General features: G+C 44.4%; 3 protein-coding genes across 4 annotated transcripts; 1 reads left to right on the top strand and 2 right to left on the bottom strand.

The window, feature by feature from the left end:
• Positions 1–270: 270 nt before the first annotated feature.
• On the top strand, positions 271–3142 carry LOC100285796 (dihydrolipoyllysine-residue acetyltransferase component of pyruvatedehydrogenase complex). Its single transcript, NM_001158686.3, has 6 exons — positions 271–1262; positions 1346–1537; positions 1649–1736; positions 1816–1886; positions 2053–2136; positions 2939–3142. The coding sequence occupies exons 1-6, from the start codon at positions 438–440 to the stop codon at positions 3041–3043; spliced, it is 1365 nt and encodes a 454-aa protein (NP_001152158.2). The 5' UTR covers positions 271–437; the 3' UTR covers positions 3044–3142.
• On the bottom strand, positions 3059–4497 carry LOC100275657 (uncharacterized). 2 transcript variants are annotated; one of them, XM_008652961.4, is made up of 3 exons: positions 4098–4497; positions 3900–3987; positions 3059–3802 (listed from the first exon to the last, which is right to left on the bottom strand). In XM_008652961.4, the coding sequence occupies exons 1-3, from the start codon at positions 4107–4109 to the stop codon at positions 3624–3626; spliced, it is 279 nt and encodes a 92-aa protein (XP_008651183.1). In that variant the 5' UTR covers positions 4110–4497; the 3' UTR covers positions 3059–3623. The 2 variants fall into 2 exon arrangements, with proteins under 2 accessions (XP_008651183.1, NP_001143164.1); NM_001149692.2 differs by having other exon boundaries at positions 3421–3802; positions 3900–3984; positions 4098–4316.
• Positions 4498–5098: 601 nt separating this feature from the next.
• LOC542626 (mismatch binding protein Mus3) lies at positions 5099–15466 on the bottom strand. The gene is made up of 21 exons (XM_020541216.2): positions 14289–15466; positions 14118–14214; positions 13764–13866; positions 13632–13685; positions 13468–13542; positions 13280–13348; positions 13119–13202; positions 12728–12925; positions 12017–12522; positions 11812–11941; positions 10067–10158; positions 9712–9884; positions 9349–9551; positions 9155–9256; positions 7786–7948; positions 7017–7306; positions 6804–6941; positions 6642–6721; positions 6416–6512; positions 6194–6323; positions 5099–6063 (listed from the first exon to the last, which is right to left on the bottom strand). Exons 1-21 carry the CDS (start codon positions 15163–15165, stop codon positions 5834–5836), a joined length of 3891 nt encoding a protein of 1296 aa, XP_020396805.1. The 5' UTR covers positions 15166–15466; the 3' UTR covers positions 5099–5833.
• Positions 15467–19633: the final 4167 nt, after the last annotated feature.

The raw sequence follows: 19633 nt of genomic DNA, 5'->3' as shown, positions 1-19633 counted from the left end.
CCCTTAAAACGTTTTGGGACTTTTTTTAGCTTTCTCTTGGAGTTGCTACGGCATAGCTTTTACTAAGAGGCGTTTAGTCCACATGGTAGGTCAACTCCAGCATATTATTCAAATTTTATCTATATATACTATTTTCCATTATAGACCGCAATAATCGCAGAGTAAAATTTGAATACAGGTACATGGATGGGTAATCTGGTACATGGATGGGTAATCTGCAGGAGATAGTATTAGGGTACGGAGTATTAACGGCGGCTGGCGCCCCGGGCCCACACTGCAGTGGCTGGCCGCCTTCACGGCTTCACCTAACGATCTGGTTCGTCTCCCACCTCGCGCCGCTCGCCGGATTCCGCCGCCCTGCCCGCGTTCTCCTAGACCCAACCCAACCGAGTCCTGAAAGGGGGGTCATTTGTTCAGTGATCATCAACCAGTGCACCATGGCGTCTCTGATTCCTCCCTGCCTCTCCGTCCCCACCGCCCCGGGACGCGCGCGCCTTGCTGCTCCGGGGGCGCCGCGGCGGAGGAGGATGGCGGTGGTGAGGGCGAAGATTCGGGAGATATTCATGCCGGCGCTGAGCTCAACGATGATGGAGGGCAAGATCGTCTCCTGGACGGCCGCCGAGGGGGACCGCGTGGGCAAGGGCGACCCAGTGGTGGTCGTGGAGTCCGACAAGGCCGATATGGATGTGGAGACGTTCCACGATGGCATAGTCGCAGTCGTCCTCGTCCCGGCCGGTGGGACCGCCCCCGTAGGCGCCCCTATCGCCCTCCTCGCTGAATCAGAGGAGGAGGTCGCGCTGGCGCGGGCGCGCGCTCAGGCCCTCTCGCAGGGACAAAGCCAGGCACCCTCTCCTCCCCATGCCGCCGCCGCCCTGGGGCCACCTCCTCCAGCGCCTGTGGCGCCTCCAGCGACAAAGGGCATCGCGACACCTTACGCCAAGAAACTCGCGAAGCAGCACAGGGTGGACATCGCCGGGGTTGTCGGCACCGGGCCACACGGCCGCGTCACGGCGGCTGACGTCGAGGCAGCTGCTGGCATCAAGCACAAGCGACCCCCTCCACCTCCACCCCCTGCTTCTGTTGACGCTGCGCCACTAGTGCCCGCAAGTGCGGTGCTGCCACCAGTACCCGGTGGCACGGTGGTGCCGTTCACGACAATGCAGGCGGCGGTGAGCAAGAACATGGTGGAGAGCTTGAGGGTACCGACATTCCGGGTTAGCTACTCCATGATCACTGACAAGCTTGACGCACTCTATGAGAAGGTACAATTTTCTATTGATCTCAGGCAGAGCGTTGGATTTCATACCTCGACCATGCTGTACTGATTGATTTGAGTTTGATATAGGTTAAGTCAAAGGGGGTTACAAAGACAGTGCTGCTGGTGAAGGCGGCAGCTGTGGCGCTCACCCAACACCCTGTAGTAAATGCTAGCTGCAGAGATGGAAAGAGCTTCTCCTACAACAATGATGTCAACATTGGAGTGGCTGTTGCACTCGAGGGTGGCCTTCTTACTCCAGTATTAGAGGATGCTGATAAGGTCGGTGCTTATTGCACTCGAGGGTGGCAACGCAGCATTTTAGGGTATGAGTGGATTGTCGAGTGCATACAATTTTCGTCTACTAAGTAGCTCCAAAAATTGACATGGCAGATGGATATATATCTGCTTGCACGAAAGTGGAGAGTGCTGCTCAAGAAGGCACGCATGAAGCAGCTGCAACCAAATGAATACAACTCTGGTATACAACATATCCTTTGCTCTATTGACATCAGCTGTTCACGAAAACTTTGCTTACCTGAAGAGCTGACTGTCTGTAGGGACGTTTACACTATCCAATTTGGGTATGTTTGGGGTGGATAAATTCGACGCAATCCTTCCTGCTGGTCAGGTGGGTTTCTTCCCTGGTGTATGTTGTCTGTCCAGTTAGTATGAAATGTTGATAGAATTGTATGGGTTTCTTCCCTGGTGTCTGATGTTTGTCTAGTTAGTATGAAATGTTGATAGAATTGTATTCTATTTTATTAAACACAAGAAGATTGCATGGTTATATGCAGGGGGCTATCATGGCTGTTGGAGCGTCAAGACCTACTGTAGTGGCTGATAAGGATGGTTTCTTTAGTATCAAGAGTGAAATGCTGGTTAGTTTATTCTCGTATCTGTATCTAAAATTTGAGTATACCGAAGCTCTGGTTACTGACTGATGTTTAGTATTTCTGGCATTTACATGTAATTGTGAAGATCAATTGTGTATTTTCCTTAGCACATTTCATTAGAAATGCTAAACCGCAGTAGTATGTTATGAAATTTATTTGGTGTTAACATAGCTAAACCTTAAAGCCCAAATAATCTGTGATCCGTCTGCTTGTTCCCTAGAACATGTAAGTGAAATTTATGTCATAACATCATTTCAAATATCAAATATATGCAAGCCAAGGATTGGCTGACTGCGCCTGAATGTAAGAGGCACGGTGTAGGCTTGCTGCGGTTTCAGATTCACACTTCTATGTTAGCAAGGTGATGATTAGTTTTTTTTTGTGTGTATCTAAGTTGGTTTTTATACTAAATCATAATTATGTGTTGTGATAAAGTTTTGTTTGGTGGTATCAATCATGTCATGATAAATCAGTAATTACAATGCTTGGCCTCCTTATTCAGTACTAGTGATTAACACTGATTATTTTCTGTCACATAAGTACATACTAATGATCTCCAATGATGTGTTATAATTTTTGTTGTCAATAAGAACTATTCTAGATTTATACAACACCATACCATCCTATTCTCAAAACAACAACGAAGTCTTTTGTGCTGAGCAATTTGGGGGTGGGGTAGGCATCATACTCACAGAACAGGGGCAAAAAAAAACCCCCCACGATCCTGGTCCATAATAGCAACCAATTTTCCCTGCAGAGATGGTTGATCCTGCCATTTGTTTTTCAGGTGAATGTTACTGCTGATCACAGGATTATCTATGGTGCTGATTTGGCAGCATTCCTGCAAACATTTGCAAAGATTGTTGAGGATCCTGAATGCCTCACATTGTAAGGGAAGCTTCATACAAGTTCTCAATTTTTTTTTATTCACAATTGGAAGACAATGCCAATATAGATAATAAAAAGACACTTTTCAATGTTATATCTCCACATACAGATTTTTGTGTACAGTTTATACACTGATCGTTTTCGCTCCGTGTGTTTATCTATTCTTGGAGGGAGACCCTGATTCAAGAAACCATGAATTGTGTAAACACTTTGGGGCATTAATAATGATAGAGGCTGCTTCCTGGTTCCTATATAGATCTTGTTTATGTCTTAACTGGACAATACTAATTGACAGGAAATTCAACAGATCATTTTTTCCTGTTTTGAGTAAAGTTAAAGCAAACGAGCATAGCCTCTCTGGTCGCATCAGATGGACTTTTAGAACGGTACCTAGATTTTTTTTCTGGTTACTTCAACAAGCCTTCACAGTTACAGAACAAAATGATGCAGGATTCCTAAATTACAAGAAGGTAAAAGATGCCAGGCAGGCATATGGTTACGTCCTCTGAGGCGGGCCTGCCTTGGTGAAGAGTGAAGAGAATAGCAAGCAGTTCTCCAGAGTACGTATTGGTGACGTGGTTCCTTCAGGACATGTGGCCGTCGGGGCCGCCTTCTGGGGCTGCCGGCGAGGCCTCGCTGAGGTCGAGGATCTCGACGCGGCGGTTGGTCCGCTTCCTGATCTTGATGGCCACGTCCTGCGGGCTGAAGGCGCCCCACACTACGACCCGGCCGTGCTTCTTGTCGATCAGGTGTTTCTCCAGCTCTGCAAAAAAACCAAAAAGGTTCAGTTCAGAGAAGCTTCACAAACCGAGGTTTCAGCCTTTCAGGCATCACCGCAGATGGGCGGCTAGAGTGTTTACCTCGCATCTGGAGGAGCGCCCTCCTGATCCTCTGGTAGCACCCGTTGCAGTCGATGTTCATCCTCAGGGTCATGCAGTAGGACTGCTGCTGAGAGTAAAGAGCACACGTCACTTAACTGCCTCTCGGAGTTTCAGCTCTCGACAACAATTTTGCTAGGACTGACATAACATGAAACCCTCATGTTGGCACGCACTCACCCTGTAGTCCATGGAGCTCTTCTCCTCCCGGCGGCGGCGGCGACGGTTTCGACTGGCCGGAGGGGAGGAGGTGCAGAGTGTGAAAAAGGCCGCCGCAGGGAGAGCGAGGACCGAGTGCTGTTAAGGGCGGCCAGCAGAGGAAAGGAAGGGATTAGCGTGCGAGGCGCTGCTTGATGCTCGCTTTGGTGTGCTTCGCTTTGCTTGCAGCCGTACTTGACTACTTGTAACTTGTGAGCCTGATCTTTTATGGACGCTTCACTCGAGTGATTCATTCCCGTGTGGGCTCGATCTATGTGCTTTTTGGGAATCAGATTCCGGGGCACAAGCAGCGCAGGCTGGCTTCCATGCAGTGCCCTTTCCGCTTCCACACATCCTTTTTCTACGACTGCTCTGCTGTTCTTCGGCTCGTTGATTCGGAGTTTTGGACCGTGGACCCGCTTATATGCTTTCACATTTTGGTTACTTTTAGATTCATCGACTCCTACGGTAATCGGTATTGCTAGTATTCTGCAAGGTCCCGTGGGAAGGTTATTAGCACTCTTTACATGTTCATTTTAATCTTAATTCATATAGATGGAAGGAGATTGAATGGATTTAAAGTGCTAGTTTGAAAGCAAAGTGTGGACTTGTTCAAACGTCGGGTCACATAAAGGTTGGATCGTTCAAACGTCGGGTCAAGTAAAGATTGGATCGTGTAAATATTGGATCGTTTGATCCGGCTCATGTCCAACTCATGCATAGTATCGAGTTATGTTAGATTAGCCCATGCCTCTATTGAACACGTCGGGTTAGATTTTTTCTAGATTGGGTCGGATTTTTTTAGCTTAGATTAGGTTTGGGATGAACTGTACCTAACCCATGGATGGTTACTGGTCAAACACTAGCATATACCCATACATCGCATTAATCAGATTTGCATTAATCAGTTTTTTTTCGAGCAAGTTCGTTGGATCAGAAGGTCTATGCTCAGATCTAACAAGGAGAGGTAAAGAGAAAAAACCTATCATAAATAATTAAATATCTTATTTAAATAGTATCTCCTAAAATTCCTCACCCCAGGAGATCCCAAAGGATTTAAGTTCACAAACTAACCCAGATGGGAATAACCGTAGTAAGATTCATGTCCACGTGTCCTGTATCGTTCTACGATAAGGCTATAAAACGTTGGAGTGGGGCCTATTTTGTTTTGGATTACAGCTCAAATCTCGACTAAATACAAGCTCGAACTTTTCAGAATACAAAAAGGCACTAAAATTAATCCTAAGTTGCCTTGCAACTTCGAGAGAGTAGTTCTGATTTACATATAGTAATCATAATTAACCCTTCAGGAAAGTTACAGTCCGGGATGTTTCTCCACGTCTCAGGTCAGCACTGATCCAACACCCTACCGAGCTCGAACAAACCAGGACAGACCAATACCTTGGGGCTCCTGGCCTGGTAGGAGAATTAGTGAGGGCACAAAATTGTTGGAAGGGATAGTAAAGCTGTAGACGCAGAATTCTCAATCCACGTCCCATCAATGAATCCTGACACATCCGATGGGACTGAGCCTTTTTCTGCTTCCACACTAAACCTAGGGCAATGCTGTCCTCGATTGGAACCCGTGTCCACGTAATTTTCTCCCCTCTCGGTATGACGCCAATCCAACAAAAAAAATGCCACCAAGGTAGCAAAACGAGGCCATCTCTACCAGGCGAGCATGCTATGTAACAATCGCCTACCTAGCCTTCCACAGCCTATACCTTGGCACGCTTCTGCAATTTACGGAGCATGCTTATACTCGCTTCCTGATCTTCAGGACGAGGCCATGTCTTCACAATTCGAAACAGATCCCTTATGGCAGAAAACTTATCATCGCTCTGTGCACTGACGTGCTTATCGTTGGTCATCTTGTGTCGCTTCCCGTAATTGGCCTCAAATTCACTCGACTTTTCATTCGCTCTTTGAAGCAATTTAGTAGGAATTCCTGAGTATCAAGAGCGAAGACAGCAAATGGGCATGGTATTATGTGTCAACATAACACGGCCCGAGGAAAAAGAGCATTTGAATTCAGAGCAGAAGACATTAAGAAACAAGTGCATTAGCTTGAGAATTACCTGCCAATCGAGCAACATTTACACCATAACTTTTAGGGCAAGCACCAGGTGTTAATCTATAAAGGAAAGTCACTTCTTCCAGACCTCCTACTCCCTCGACCACCTCGCACGCCATATGGCACAGCGATACCTGCGATGTTCAGTATTCATATATGCAGGTTACAACATTGGATAAAGTTGGATTAAGGAACAACAAAAAAGGACAAGGTATGTGTCGATTACCTTGGTATCGTTGTGTTCCATTGCTAACCTATGATAGTGTGTAGAAAACAAGCCTAGACACTGCACCTGATGAACTAGATATTCCAGAACTGAAGCCCTGTTGTAGTAGTAAGGGCGAGTCAGTGATCTCATAGTGAGCATTATTAAAGGTAAATGAGACTACAAGAGAATAAATAGATATCAGAAGTAGGCAGCAACCAATGTTATGACCAGTAATCCAACTTACGCGATAGCTTGTCCATCAGAAGTTGATGTACCCCGTCCAAGCTCATCTAACACCACAAGAGAATTCTTGGTAGCTGATGACTGGAGCAAAAGTTGAACACGGTTGAGAACATACAAAATTAAAAATTAATATAAATCCTCATATCTCCAAGGAAGAACTTACAAGCACTGAGGCAGTCTCCTCGAGCTCCACCAAGAATGTACTTTGGCCAGCCATAATATGATCCCTTGCTCCCATTCGAACGAAGATACGGTCAACAAGAGAAAGCTCAAGTTTTTCTGCAGGAACATCTGCTCCAATCTGGCAAAGAATATGAAATCAGTTGTCATGAACAAGCAATGCTGATATATATACATGATAAAGATGGTGAATTACCTGAGCCAGTATAATGGTAAGACAAACTTGGCGCAAGAGAGTTGATTTACCACCCATATTTGGACCAGTAAGAACAATAAAACTGGCATTCCCTGGACCACCTATCTTAACGTCATTCGGTACAAATGAACCCTTGCCTAAGGAATCACTTCGTAGAATGGGATGTCCAAGATTTCTAGCATGGAAAGTAGGAGTATCGTCTGTGCCATTTGATTCTTTTATAGTTGGACAGCAACTTGGTCCCTCAAAATAACCACTTGCAATAGCAAGACTTGTCAATACATCAAGCTCTGTATGATAAAATCAAAGGAAATATTTAGAATAGAAAATATACCTACACAATGAATGTGGTATACACAGCTACGCGTCTTTGTTAGAAGTACAGCTAGCAGGATAACAATTCTTTACTAGTCATGAATCAACTGTCATACTGGTAATATTAGTTATTAACCAACATCACTGTTACTCAGTCTTGCTTGACAATAAAGATCTCCATATAGTAGGTCGCACAAACATGCCTTTTGGAAGAAAGAAACAGTTGATATATACTTGGCAGATGGTAAGATGGTATGCAAAATTAGCAACTTAGAACATCAAACAAATTCTCAGTACTTTCTTTCAATGAAATAGCAAATCAGGGTACAGTAAAATAATAGAGATCCATTAGGAGAAAATATCATTAAAATATAGAACACTAGGAATATTGCTAACCTGTGGTAAACTAAAACTAAAGTGCTAGAGAGAAAAACAATATTGCATGAAGCGTTACCAGCAACAACAGAAACCAGCTGCCTCCACTCAGTGTGATGCTCAACAAATAGCTGAATCAGATTCTGAAGAATGGCTTTCAATTTTGATTCTTTCTCTGACTCAGCCTTTGAAAGTTCTAATATTAGCTCTTTCAGTTCTGGCGTCCAGTACCGATAGAAACCCTGGTTAGAACATTTAAATTGTCTTACACTCTTAGGATTTCTTAACATAGGCCCCAGTTTGAATCGAACATCTATGAACCATATTCAATCAACGCGTTCAGCTGGCTGTGATGGGCACTGTTGCTGCTAAGCTTTCAGTACATTTGTACAGTGGCTTCAACGGCTATAATGCCAGCAACCGCAGCTGGCTTTAGTGGCAACCAAGGTTATCAAAACGATAAAACGTTGAAACGCTCATGGGTAAAGTTTTGACTTTTAAACTTTTAAACAAAGTTTAAATGTAGTTTTAAACAACATAGAAAAAAACCAATATATCATAATTTTGGACAATAACATGAAGTTAAATACCAAAACAGAGAGGTTAGTGGCTTACCAAAACATCACCCATGAGCCGGATTGGACCTCAAAAGTAACTAACAGACTGGGCCCAAAAGTAACTAATGGTCTAAAACGCATGAAACACCGCGTTTTACAGTCTAGAATGCCAAAACACGGTTTCAACCTCTAATTAGAGGTTTGACGTTTAAACGTAAACGTAGTTTTAATAACACAGGTGGCAGAAAGCGTGTGTTCAGGTAAAGTAAAACAAAAATGCAGTGCCTTAGCACAAAAGATGAAAGAAAAATGAACTTGAACTGCTGGCATTCAGGCAGTCATTACACACATAGGAATTCAGTAATAGATGATAAATAGTTAATTCTGAACATTAAATGATCCTGTTATTTTGGGGTTCATCTCAGTTGCCGGAAGAAAGAGAGATTTCAAAACTAGCCCCCAAGCAAACAATCTAACTCCAATTAATGTCAAAACAGAGGTCTGAAATTTGAGGCATGATAATAATGTACCTAGTTTATGCACAACAGAACAATAATGTTGCAACTAAGTATTTAGTGTGTACCTTTTCAAGTTTATCAGCACACATCATTAACACCTTGAACTACATTATAGACTACACTAGATTACACGGTGGTGATAGTGGTAGTAGGTCACACTATTTGAAAAAGAAATCGCTGAATCAAATTCTGAAGAATGCCTTTATTTTTTTATTTTTTTTGTTATTAGTAGTAGGTAGTAAGGTACACATTATTTGTAAAACAAGTAGTAGATATATATTAGCGAATCAAATGTATGCAATAGTAGTAGCTCAGTTATACATTTAAGTATTTATTTACACTTAAATACAAGAGGGAGAAACATTTTGATTACCTTTTTTGTAGACTGCAACTCATAGTTTCTGGGAACTGAACCTCCCAAACTCTCAGGCACTTCAATTAGGTACATATCTTTTCCAACATTAACATAATTAACCTGAATGGTTGTTGAATAATAGTTAATTGGCAAAGAGACTAACAAATCATTAATCATGCAAAGCTTGAAAAAGAAGTATGGTGTAGCACTACCGATGCAGGTCTCAAAAGCTTTCGTTGCTCCTTCAAGTACTCTTTTAGACTGGATTTGATCTCTTCTATTGCATTGCAAGTGGCATCATATTCAGGATCACAACCTTCAGAAGGAATGATCCGACCATTGCGGTCTGCTTCTGACCAATCAAATGCATCTCTGAATCGGTCTAAAATAGATGAAATATTTGATAGGCCTTTGCCTGCAAATAGTTATCACATCCAAGGGTTACCTAATGCATTAAATTCTATTATACTAACTTAAAGCAGACAAACAAGGAAAATAAAAAATGAAGACAAAAGGAGCAACATATGAGTGTGCAACAAAACTAATGAGAAAATGCATTAAAAATAGTATTCTACCTGGTGACAGCAAATCAATAAGTTGAGATCCCTCTGAGCATATCAATGTACTAATAGAAGAACATGCATGGAACATCTGCTGGCATCCACAAAGCGCAGAAGTAAACTGTTGAAGCAGTTTCTTTGATGCATCTTCATAAAGAACAACTGATGAACTTCTCTTGTTTTCATCACTGCAGAAAAATGTACTTGAGTGAATCAGGTTAAATAAATAGCCAAAAAAATCAATGGTCCCAAAGTACAAAAGCAAGACAGTATTCTGACGCTAAACATAAGGAAACAGTCTACAGAACCAAAAGGTGAAGCAATCCAGTGTATTGCATCCGGACTCATACAAAATAATATACCAAATTACCAGCTTGAGAAAAGACGTGCAAGCAGGCGTTCCATGTCAGGGAGCCTAGACAAATCCTTACGGAACTGTGCAGCACAATCTTGGCCAACTCCCTGGAATGAAGATGATTCAAATGGTAATGCAAAATCATAGGACATATGGAAAATAAAGCTCTATTCTGATGTTTTTCTATGTACAGTACAAACATATGTACAATAAGCATGAGACTACATGTTAACCATCAGTTTAAAATTTCTGGTGTTTTTATTTGTCAATTCATAATCTGTCACGTTTCAACATAAAAAAATTCGACCTGCGGGGGTAAGACAGCCCTGAGCATTACATTTAAAAGACATTCTCACGCAGGAAGAGAAAACCTCTGAACCCCTACCTCACCCATACACAGCAGCATCGTAGAAAATGTGAGAATGAGTGCGATCAGGGCCGGGCCTTATACCTGTGCTTTGGTGTAGGACAGACGAAGGGATTTTCTAGTCTCAACCTAAAATTCGCTCCCATGGGGAGTCGAACTCAAGACCTGAGAAGGGCTACTTAAACCACCTAACCAACTCAGCTAGAGACCCTTTCACGTTACATTTCAACATATAACTCAACATATAAAGATAAGTCTTCACATGCTCCCACTATTAATAATACATGTAAACCAGTAAAACTAAGGTGAATGACTTAGTATAGTCACTGGTTATTCTTCAAGCCACGAACAAAGGAGACTAATAAGAAACTGATGTAGATAGAAAATAAGCGCTTATACATAGATTCTAGTTAGATTTAAACAGACACAGCCAAGCTCGAAACAAAAGATGGCTTATTCAAATATATAAGACTAGCAAATATGCCCACGCGTTGCAATGGGACGTACAACATATTGTGTGGTTATAAGGCCATAATTAGCCAGCTATCTTGTTGAATTTAAATGGGCTTGGCCCAACCCTGATTTAATTAAATCCTAAGGCCTATAACAAATGCTAGCAACAATAAAAGATTAATCATATATAGGTAAATGTCTAAAGATCGACTCGGCATAAATAGGTGGCCATTTCTACATCTATTGTGAGGTTATAATTGTGACTTTGTGAGATAAATAGGGCTAGGTCTACATCTGTTGCGAGGTTATAAATGTGTCAAGTCATGATGCACATGGGCTTGGGTTCGGCTGACCAGGCCACCACATGAGCGGTGCAATGCCAATGAAGGTTTTGCAACTGCAAGCTAAGTAAGAGATGACGAACCAAGGAACAAAAGAAGAAAGGCATGAGTGAGGGACGACCGTGAAAGCGAGAACAGTCAAAGTGAGTGATGGAAGAAGAGGGGTGGGAGCGAGGGATGACAGACCGAGAGATGAAGAAATTTTCGTACTTTAATAATATTAGGTATAGATGGTAGCATCTCCAAATAATCTAGGGAATTAACAGAAAAGCTTGAAGAAAAGATAGAAGATGGTTAGCAATCATGATTAGTATTGAAGGAGTAATGAAAATCAGTGTTTTTATTCATTTCCAAAGAAGTAATAGTGCTGTCATTCTGAAGTAGAATGATTTTTATATATGAAGAGAAGGTGGAATGGCAACTGAGAGATATTTCTCAAAGTTGCCACAATTTAGTTTTCCACTGTGAACAGCAAGAAAAGGAAGATAATTTGGTGTTCACGGTGCTCTTTGTATCCCGATTTTTTGAATTAGTGGATACCACCCTACTAGGCAGGATGACAGCCATAATTTAGGAATATAATTCCAAAAAACAGAAACCTTGAAAGTAGCAACAGCACTTTGACGCCGAAGTATTTCTCTGCGATCATACAATGGCTTTGCGATCCACCGTTTGAGCAATCTCTTTCCAAATCCAGTAACACAATGATTCAGTTGTGCATACAGGGTCCTGAAGAATATACATTAGCACTTAGATATCAGAATTTGATTTCTAAGAAAAAAGATAGTTCCAAGCAGGCATTACCCTGAGAGGCCACCAGTTCTTGTATTTTCCAAAAGTTCTAGATTCTCCAATGCTGCTGTATCAAGTATCATATGTTTTCGGATATTGTTGATGAACCCCGAGCATGCAAGTGGCTCAAACTCAGCACATGGAAGTATTTTCTCATCCAGAAGGGTTTGCCTTAAATAAAATAAGGAACCTCCTAGAGCTGAAAGTGCATATGTTTTATCACCTGCTCCAATTAACTCGCGTAATAAGTTAGGCAGACAGTCCACACAGTCTTGTATATCATCGGCTTTTTTCTGTTTATTGGCTGAGCTGTAGTACTGTTTTATCTCATCAATAGTCTTTTCTGCGTCCCAGAATTCTGTGGACGGAACCAGCTCATTTATTAAAGGCTTCCTTGTGTTGTTGTTTAATGCCTTCTCAGTTTCTGGACTCAGCATTTTACTAGGCTTTATAATTTCCACAGGCCTCATTTCAGACAAAATTGAACACAATCCATGGCGCTCTGGATCATCTTGGAACTGCAAAAGCAACAATACTAGTGTAAGAGGTTACACCAGCTCCAAGAGCAGTTTGCCTAATTTAATAATAGTTTTATACAATTTAATACAAATGGAAATAGACACAAGATAATGTAAGCACTAACCTGTCCTACAATAAATTTGCTTGTAGAAACATCAAATATGCAAACCATGGAAATGGACATAGAATTATGTAAGTACTAACCTGTCCTACAATAAATTTGCTTGTAGAAACATCAACTATGCTAACACCAATGGTACATGTGTCTTGGCTCTTATTTGGACTTCGTTGGTAACTTTCAGTCACGGACAGGAGGTATGAAGGATCTGGGTTTGCCAGTAGGTGCTCTCCTTCTATTAGTGTTCCTTTTGTGACTACTGCACATATTTCACGTCTGACAACCTTCAGAGGGTAAAGCATGCAAAATAGCGTTATCTTATGCATACTTTAAGATGTTTTGAAATTACAGAATAAGGAAAGAAATATTGCTAAAGCTTGCAATCTAAATTCAGCAGACAACTTTGAGATTAACACATTTGCATGTTCCCATAACACAATTTCATTGACACCATGAAATGATGAAATCTAAGCATACCTTGTCCTTTATACCCATCTCCTTACGCCGAAGTTCAAGCTGGTCAGGTGTTTCAGTTTGCTCGACAACCAGAACTCGATAACCCTGTAATGCAATTAATGTTATTGCTAAAATGCAATTATGTGTGAAATTTAATGAGGAAAAACATTAAATAAGTTTACCTTCTCAGCTAACTTCTCCAAATTCACTGATAAATTCTTCTCTGGGAATCCACAGTGGGGCTGTTCACCCTAAGATAACATGATTGAATACAGACAGTGAGTTCTAGATAATACGAGAAATGGCAGATCATCTGGATTGCTTAGTAGCAGAAGAATCAATAAGCATAAATGTGAGAAGATATTTGTGCCTTCATGTACTGAAGATCAAGATCCTTTGCTCCAACATGTGCATCCATCTCAAATAGTTCGTAGAATTTGCCCATCTATTCAAATTCATATTTTATTATTGTAATCACTAAATAAAATAGTTGCATTTAAGTACCAAGTAACTTGTGGCAAAATATAAATGTACCTTGAAAAACAGAACCTTATCCATGTGCTGTGATTTGAATTCCCACCATTGCCTCTGTTTATCAATTGTCAATACTTAGCATTAATACAGGTTGTGCCACAGAAAATGAGGTTTATTAACATGAACTTATACCTGCCCTCCTGTCAAATTCTTCAAGAACTGAGGTGGCAATAAAAGTGTTCTCGGATCAAAGCCCGGGTTTCCAGGACGTCTGCCTTTTGCGTCTTTGCGCCCTCTTCAGTTACAAAAGGTTATTAAGGTAAGAAATCCATAGCCCTAAAGATTCAACCAAGCATAGCAATTCTTTGCTTTCGTTAGACTACTAGAGAATGGGAAGAAACACATTTCTCTAGACCAAAGAGAATAAAGCAAGGCAATAAAGTTTCTACTCAATACATGTAAAAAATGTATGCTTGAGAAACACATTATAACATACTAAATTTAGCATTGCAAAGATCGAAATCATCTAGCAATATTAACACTCACTCTCCAAGGAATTTAAACTTCTCAGCATCCCGCTGCCCAAAGCGCTCAGCTGCATCCCCAGTAGGAGCAGTGTAGTCATTCCCCGTAGTTTGCCCCTCTGTAACAAAAGCAACCAAAACCATAAGGAGAAACAAATTCAAGCTCATCAACAGTTAAGACACCACTACTTACTCTGGCCACAGCTCATTGGCACTTCTGGGTCAACTTTTCTATTGGTATTAACTGCTTCGAAGGTGAACCTTTTAGCAAAATCCAATGAGGCCACATCCACGTTTTTCCTCCTCTTCGAAATTCTTGGCTCCGATTCTGATGTCAAACCAGAACCCAATGTCGATGGTGTTGAACCTGACATCAAGGAATTCTTTGGATTTCTCTTTCGTGATCGCACTGCAACAACTTCCTCCTCGTCTTCCTCATCCAGCTCCACCTCCTCAGAAGCATCCTCCACAACAGTATCCCTCTTCCAGTCCTCGTCCTCAGTGGAATCCCCTGCGCCATCCTCTGCCTCAGCCGGTGATTTTGCCACCGAGATATCAGACATCCGCCGGAGACGCCGCAGCTTCCTCGCCGGCAGCAAGGTCGACTCCTCAACGACGGCGGCCCACTCGAACTTCTCCTTCCTGAGATCGACCTCCTCCTCGTCGCCGTCGTCATACTTCACGCGGTGCCTGCGGGAGGCCGCGTCGTAGGCCTCCACCTTGCCCTTGTACCACGCGTCGTCCAGCGGCCAGTACACCCGCAAACACCTCCCCACCACCTCCGCGGCCGCGGGCGCAGGCACCAAGGCGGCATCATGCTCCTCCTTAACCTTCTTTACCTCCTTCTGTTTCTGCTGCGGCTGTGGCAGCTTGGGAGAGGAGGGGGATACCGCGGCAAGTGGGGACCTCGTCCTCGCACTAGGGTTCAGCGGCGATGGAGAGGGCTTGGATGCGCCGGGGCTCGGGCCCGAGGGGGACGGAGAGGGGGTAGGGGAGGAGAAAAAGGCGGTGATCTGACTCTGTTTCCGCACGAGGGGAGAGCGGCCGTTGCTGGCTCGGCGCGACGCCATTGCGGAGGGGAGCGAAGGAATGGCTGCTCTCCACCCCGGCTCCGCGGGTTTAGGGTTTTGTCTTTTTTTGCGGGAGAATTGCTGGCTGGAGGGGATTATTAGTAGGTAGGAGGCGAGTGGGCAAGGGAAATGGCGCGGAGAAGTGGCGGGAAAGGGAGATGGGGTGACGAAGAAGGGAGTGGGGTGACACGTCAGTGGCCACCGGAGGCGGCGAGGGCGTTGCGGCGCCCTGCGGCGGATCGTGGGGATGGATGCAGCTCGGCGCGGAAGGTGATCGTGCAGCGCTTTACATATGGGCGGGGCGACGTTTCTGTAGACTTTTCAGAACCAGTGATCAATGATCAGTTTGACGGTTCCAGTTTTCTAGGTTAATTAATGGGCAAATTGGTTTTCCAGTGTCACGTTTAAGAGCGCAAAATCTCTACTACTCTATATATACCTACTTTGGGCGTCCACGGTAGGCTTCACCGTCCCCCGCCCTTTCCCACCGCGCTTCCCCACCGTAGTCCACGCTATTCCCGCCCCTCACACTGGGATCCGGCAGCGCAACGCCATTCCCGCCTGCCATCCACGCCCTTCTCCACAATATCCGGCAACGCGACGCCATTCTCGCCCGCGCCATTCTCGCCCGCAGTCCACGCCTGCCACCGCCCGCCCGCGCGCTCTTGCCCTCGCTCGCGAATAGCGATGCCCCCGCCCGCCTCCCCCGTCGTGGTTGCTGGCTCCGTGTCTGCCACCCCATCCCCGTCCGCTGTGATATCTGTCGCCGCGTCATCCCGGCTCTTCCCCCTGGAACCCCGCTCCATGCCCTCCCGTGTCCCACAGCATCGACACCGCTCGCACCACCCCGCGTTGTCGACCTCGCCCCCTCGCTCCTCACAAAAGCCGCTAAAACCCTAGCGCCGCCACCGGGAATCCAGCAGCCACCACCACAAACCATGTCGTGGGACTAATGTGCAGGCTGCTGCTGCAGCATCCGTGGAGGCTGACTACCATGGATGATCTGGGCATCGAAGCAAAGGAGGCTGCGGCGCGCGAGGTGGTCACAGAACCCAAGTTCTACCCCACCGACGATGTCAAGCCTCGTGTTCACAGCATTCGCAAGCCTAAGCCCACCAAACTCAAGTGCAAAAGCCATTCCTTCAAGTTGATGTCCGCATGGTGTTCGTGTTTATTTTGCATGTGAAAGGGAAATAGGTTTACACCTTTTCCTAATTGATTTTGGTGGTTGAATTGCCCAACACAAATAACTGGACTAACTAGTTTGCTCTAGATTATAAGTTTTACAGGTGCCAAAGGTTCACAATAAACAAAAAAACAAGAAAGGGTTCAAACAAAGAGAGCAAAAGACAACCGAAGTTTGCCCTGGTCTAGCGCACCGGACTGTCCGGTGTGGCACCGGACAGTGTCCGGTGCACCAGGGAACCCGACTCCAAACTTGCCATCTTCGGGAAATCTGGGGGTCGCTCCGCTATAATTCACTGGACTGTCCGGTGTAGCACCGGACTGTCCGGTGTGCCAGCGAGGCAACGGCTACTTCGCGCCAGCTGTCGTCTGCAGAGGACATTAAATGCGCTACAGTGTGTGGCTGCGCGCGCAGAAGTCAGAGCACGCGCCAGACGGCGCACCGGACAGTCTACAGGACCTGTCCGGTGCACCACCGGACTGTCCGGTGGCCCAGAAGACAGAAGCTCCAACGGTCGAACCCTAACGGTCGGGTGACGTGGCTGGCGCACCGGACTGTCCGGTGCACCATGCGACAACAGCCTCCACCAATGGCTCATTTGGTGGTTGGGGCTATAAATACCCCCAACCACCCACCATTCATTGCATCCAAGTTTTCATCCTTCACACCTCATACAAGAGCTATAGCATTCAATACAAGACACAACCAAAAAGATCAAATCCTCTCTCAAGTCCAAAGACAATTCCAATCAAATAGTGACTAGTGAGAGAGAGAGATACTTGTGTTCATTTGAGCTCTTGCGCTTGGATTGCTTTTCTTCTTCATTCTTTCTTGATTCCAACTCAATTGTAACCAAGGCAAGAGACACCAATTGTGTGGTGGTCCTTGTGGGGACTTAGTGTCCCGTTTGATTGAGAAGAGAAGCTCACTCGGTCTAAGTGACCGTTTGAGAGAGGGAAAGGGTTGAAAGAGACCCGGTCTTTGTGACCACCTCAACGGGGAGTAGGTTTGCAAGAACCGAACCTTGGTAAAACAAATCACCGTGTCATTCGTCTTATTTGCTTGTGATTTGTTTTCGCCCTCTCTTTCGGACTCGAATTTGATTCTAACACTAACCCGGCTTGTAGTTGTGCTTAAACTTTGTAAATTTCAGATTCGCCCTATTCACCCCCTTTCTAGGCGACTTTCAATTGGTATCGGAGCCCGGTGCTTCATTAGAGCCTAACCGCTCGAAGTGATGTCAGGAGCATCCGCCAAAAGGGAGATCGGGACCGGCGACAAGTCCGCAAGCTCGGGGAGAACGCACTCAAGGGAGTCCGCCCACAAGCACAAGGAGGAATCCTCTTCCTCCATCAAGTCCCAATGGAAAGGTGACAAGAAGAAGAAAATGAAGAAGGTGGTCTACTACGAGACCGACTCTTCGTCACCCTCCACCTCCGACTCGGAATCGGCATCCGCCACTTTTAAGCGCCATGAGCGCAAGAAGTATAGTAAGATGCCCCTTCGCTATCCTCGCATTTCAAAATGCACTCCATTACTTTTCGTCCCATTAGGCAAACCACCTATGTTTGATGGTGAAGATTATTCAATGTGGAGTGATAAAATGAGGCATCACCTAACCTCACTCCACAAAAGCATATGGGATATTGTTGAGTATGGAGCACATGTACCAAAAGAAGGGGACAAGGATTATGATTCGGAGGAGGTCGAACAAATCCAACACTTCAACTCCTAAGCCACTACTATACTCCTCGCCTCTCTAAGTCGAGAGGAGTATAATAAGGTGCAAGGGTTGAAGAGCGCAAAGGAGATTTGGGACGTGCTCAAGACCGCGCACGAAGGAGACGAGGTGACCAAGATCACCAAGAGGGAGACGATCGAGGGGGAGCTCGGTCGGTTCATGCTTCACCAAGGGGAGGAGCCACAAGCGATGTACAACCGGCTCAAGGCCTTGGTGAACCAAGTGCGCAACCTCGGGAGCACCAAATGGGATGACCATGAGATGGTCAAGGTTATTCTAAGATCACTTGTATTTCTTAATCCCACTCAAGTTCAATTAATTCGTGGTGATCCTAGATACAAGCTAATGTCTCCCGAGGAAGTGATAGGAAAATTTGTGAGCTTTGAATTGATGATCAAAGGCTCCAAGAAAATCATCGAGCAAGGCGCCTCCTCCACACCCGATGTACAACCCGTGGCATTCAAGGCAACGGAGGAGAAGAAAGAAGGCTCTACACCGAGTAGAGTCCCCATCGATGCCTCCAAGCTTGACAACGAGGAGATGGCGCTCATCATCAAGAGCTTTCGCCAAATCCTCAAGCAAAGGAGGGGGGAGGACTACAAACCCCGCTCCAAGAAAGTGTGCTACAAGTGTGGTAAGCCCGGTCATTTTATTGCAAAATGTCCATTATCAAGTGATAGTGACAGGGGCGACGACAAGAAGGGAAAGAGAAGAGAAAAGAAGAGGTACTACAAGAAGAAGGGCGGTGATGCCCATGTATGCCGCGAGTGGGACTCCGACAAGAGCTCCACCGACTCCTCCTCCGACGAGGACGCCGCCAACATCACCGTCAACAAGGGACTTCTCTTCCCCAACGTCGGCCACAAGTGCCTCATGGCAAAGGACGACAAGAAAAAGAAGGTAAAATCAAGATCCTCCACTAAGTATGCAACCTCTAGTTATGAGGATAATTCTAGTGATGATGAGGATAACTTGCTCACTCTTTTTGTCAATCTTAACATGCAACAAAAGGAGAAATTAAATGAATTGATTAGTGTTATTCATGAGAAGGATGAACTCTTGGATAGCCAAGAGGACTTCCTAATTAAAGAAAACAAAAAACATGTTAAGGTTAAAAAATGCTTATGCTCTAGAAGTAGAAAAATGTGAAAAATTATCTAGCGAGCTAAGCACTTGCCATGATATTATTTCCAACCTTAGAAATGAAAATGCCAAACTAATTGCTAAGGTTGAGAAATCAAATGTTTGTGATGATTCAATTGACAATCTTAGAAATGATAATGCTAGTTCAATTGCTAAGATTGAAAAATTGAATGCCTCTCTTGCTAGCCTTAGAAATGAGAATGAAAAACTAATTGCTAAGGCTAAGGAATTAGATGTTTGTAATGTTTCTATTTCTAATCTTAGAGATGAAAATGATATTTTACATGCTAAGATTGTTGAGTTAAAAACTTGCAAACCCTCTACATCTACTGTTGAGCATGTTACTATTTGCACTAGATGTAGAGATGTTAACATTGATGCTATTCGTGATCACATGT

Source organism: Zea mays, chromosome 7 (genome assembly GCF_902167145.1).
Source record: "Zea mays cultivar B73 chromosome 7, Zm-B73-REFERENCE-NAM-5.0, whole genome shotgun sequence".
Taxonomy (NCBI): domain Eukaryota; kingdom Viridiplantae; phylum Streptophyta; class Magnoliopsida; order Poales; family Poaceae; genus Zea; species Zea mays.
The sequence above is the reverse complement of the archived record's forward strand: the minus strand, read 5'-3'. Positions and strand labels throughout refer to the sequence as shown.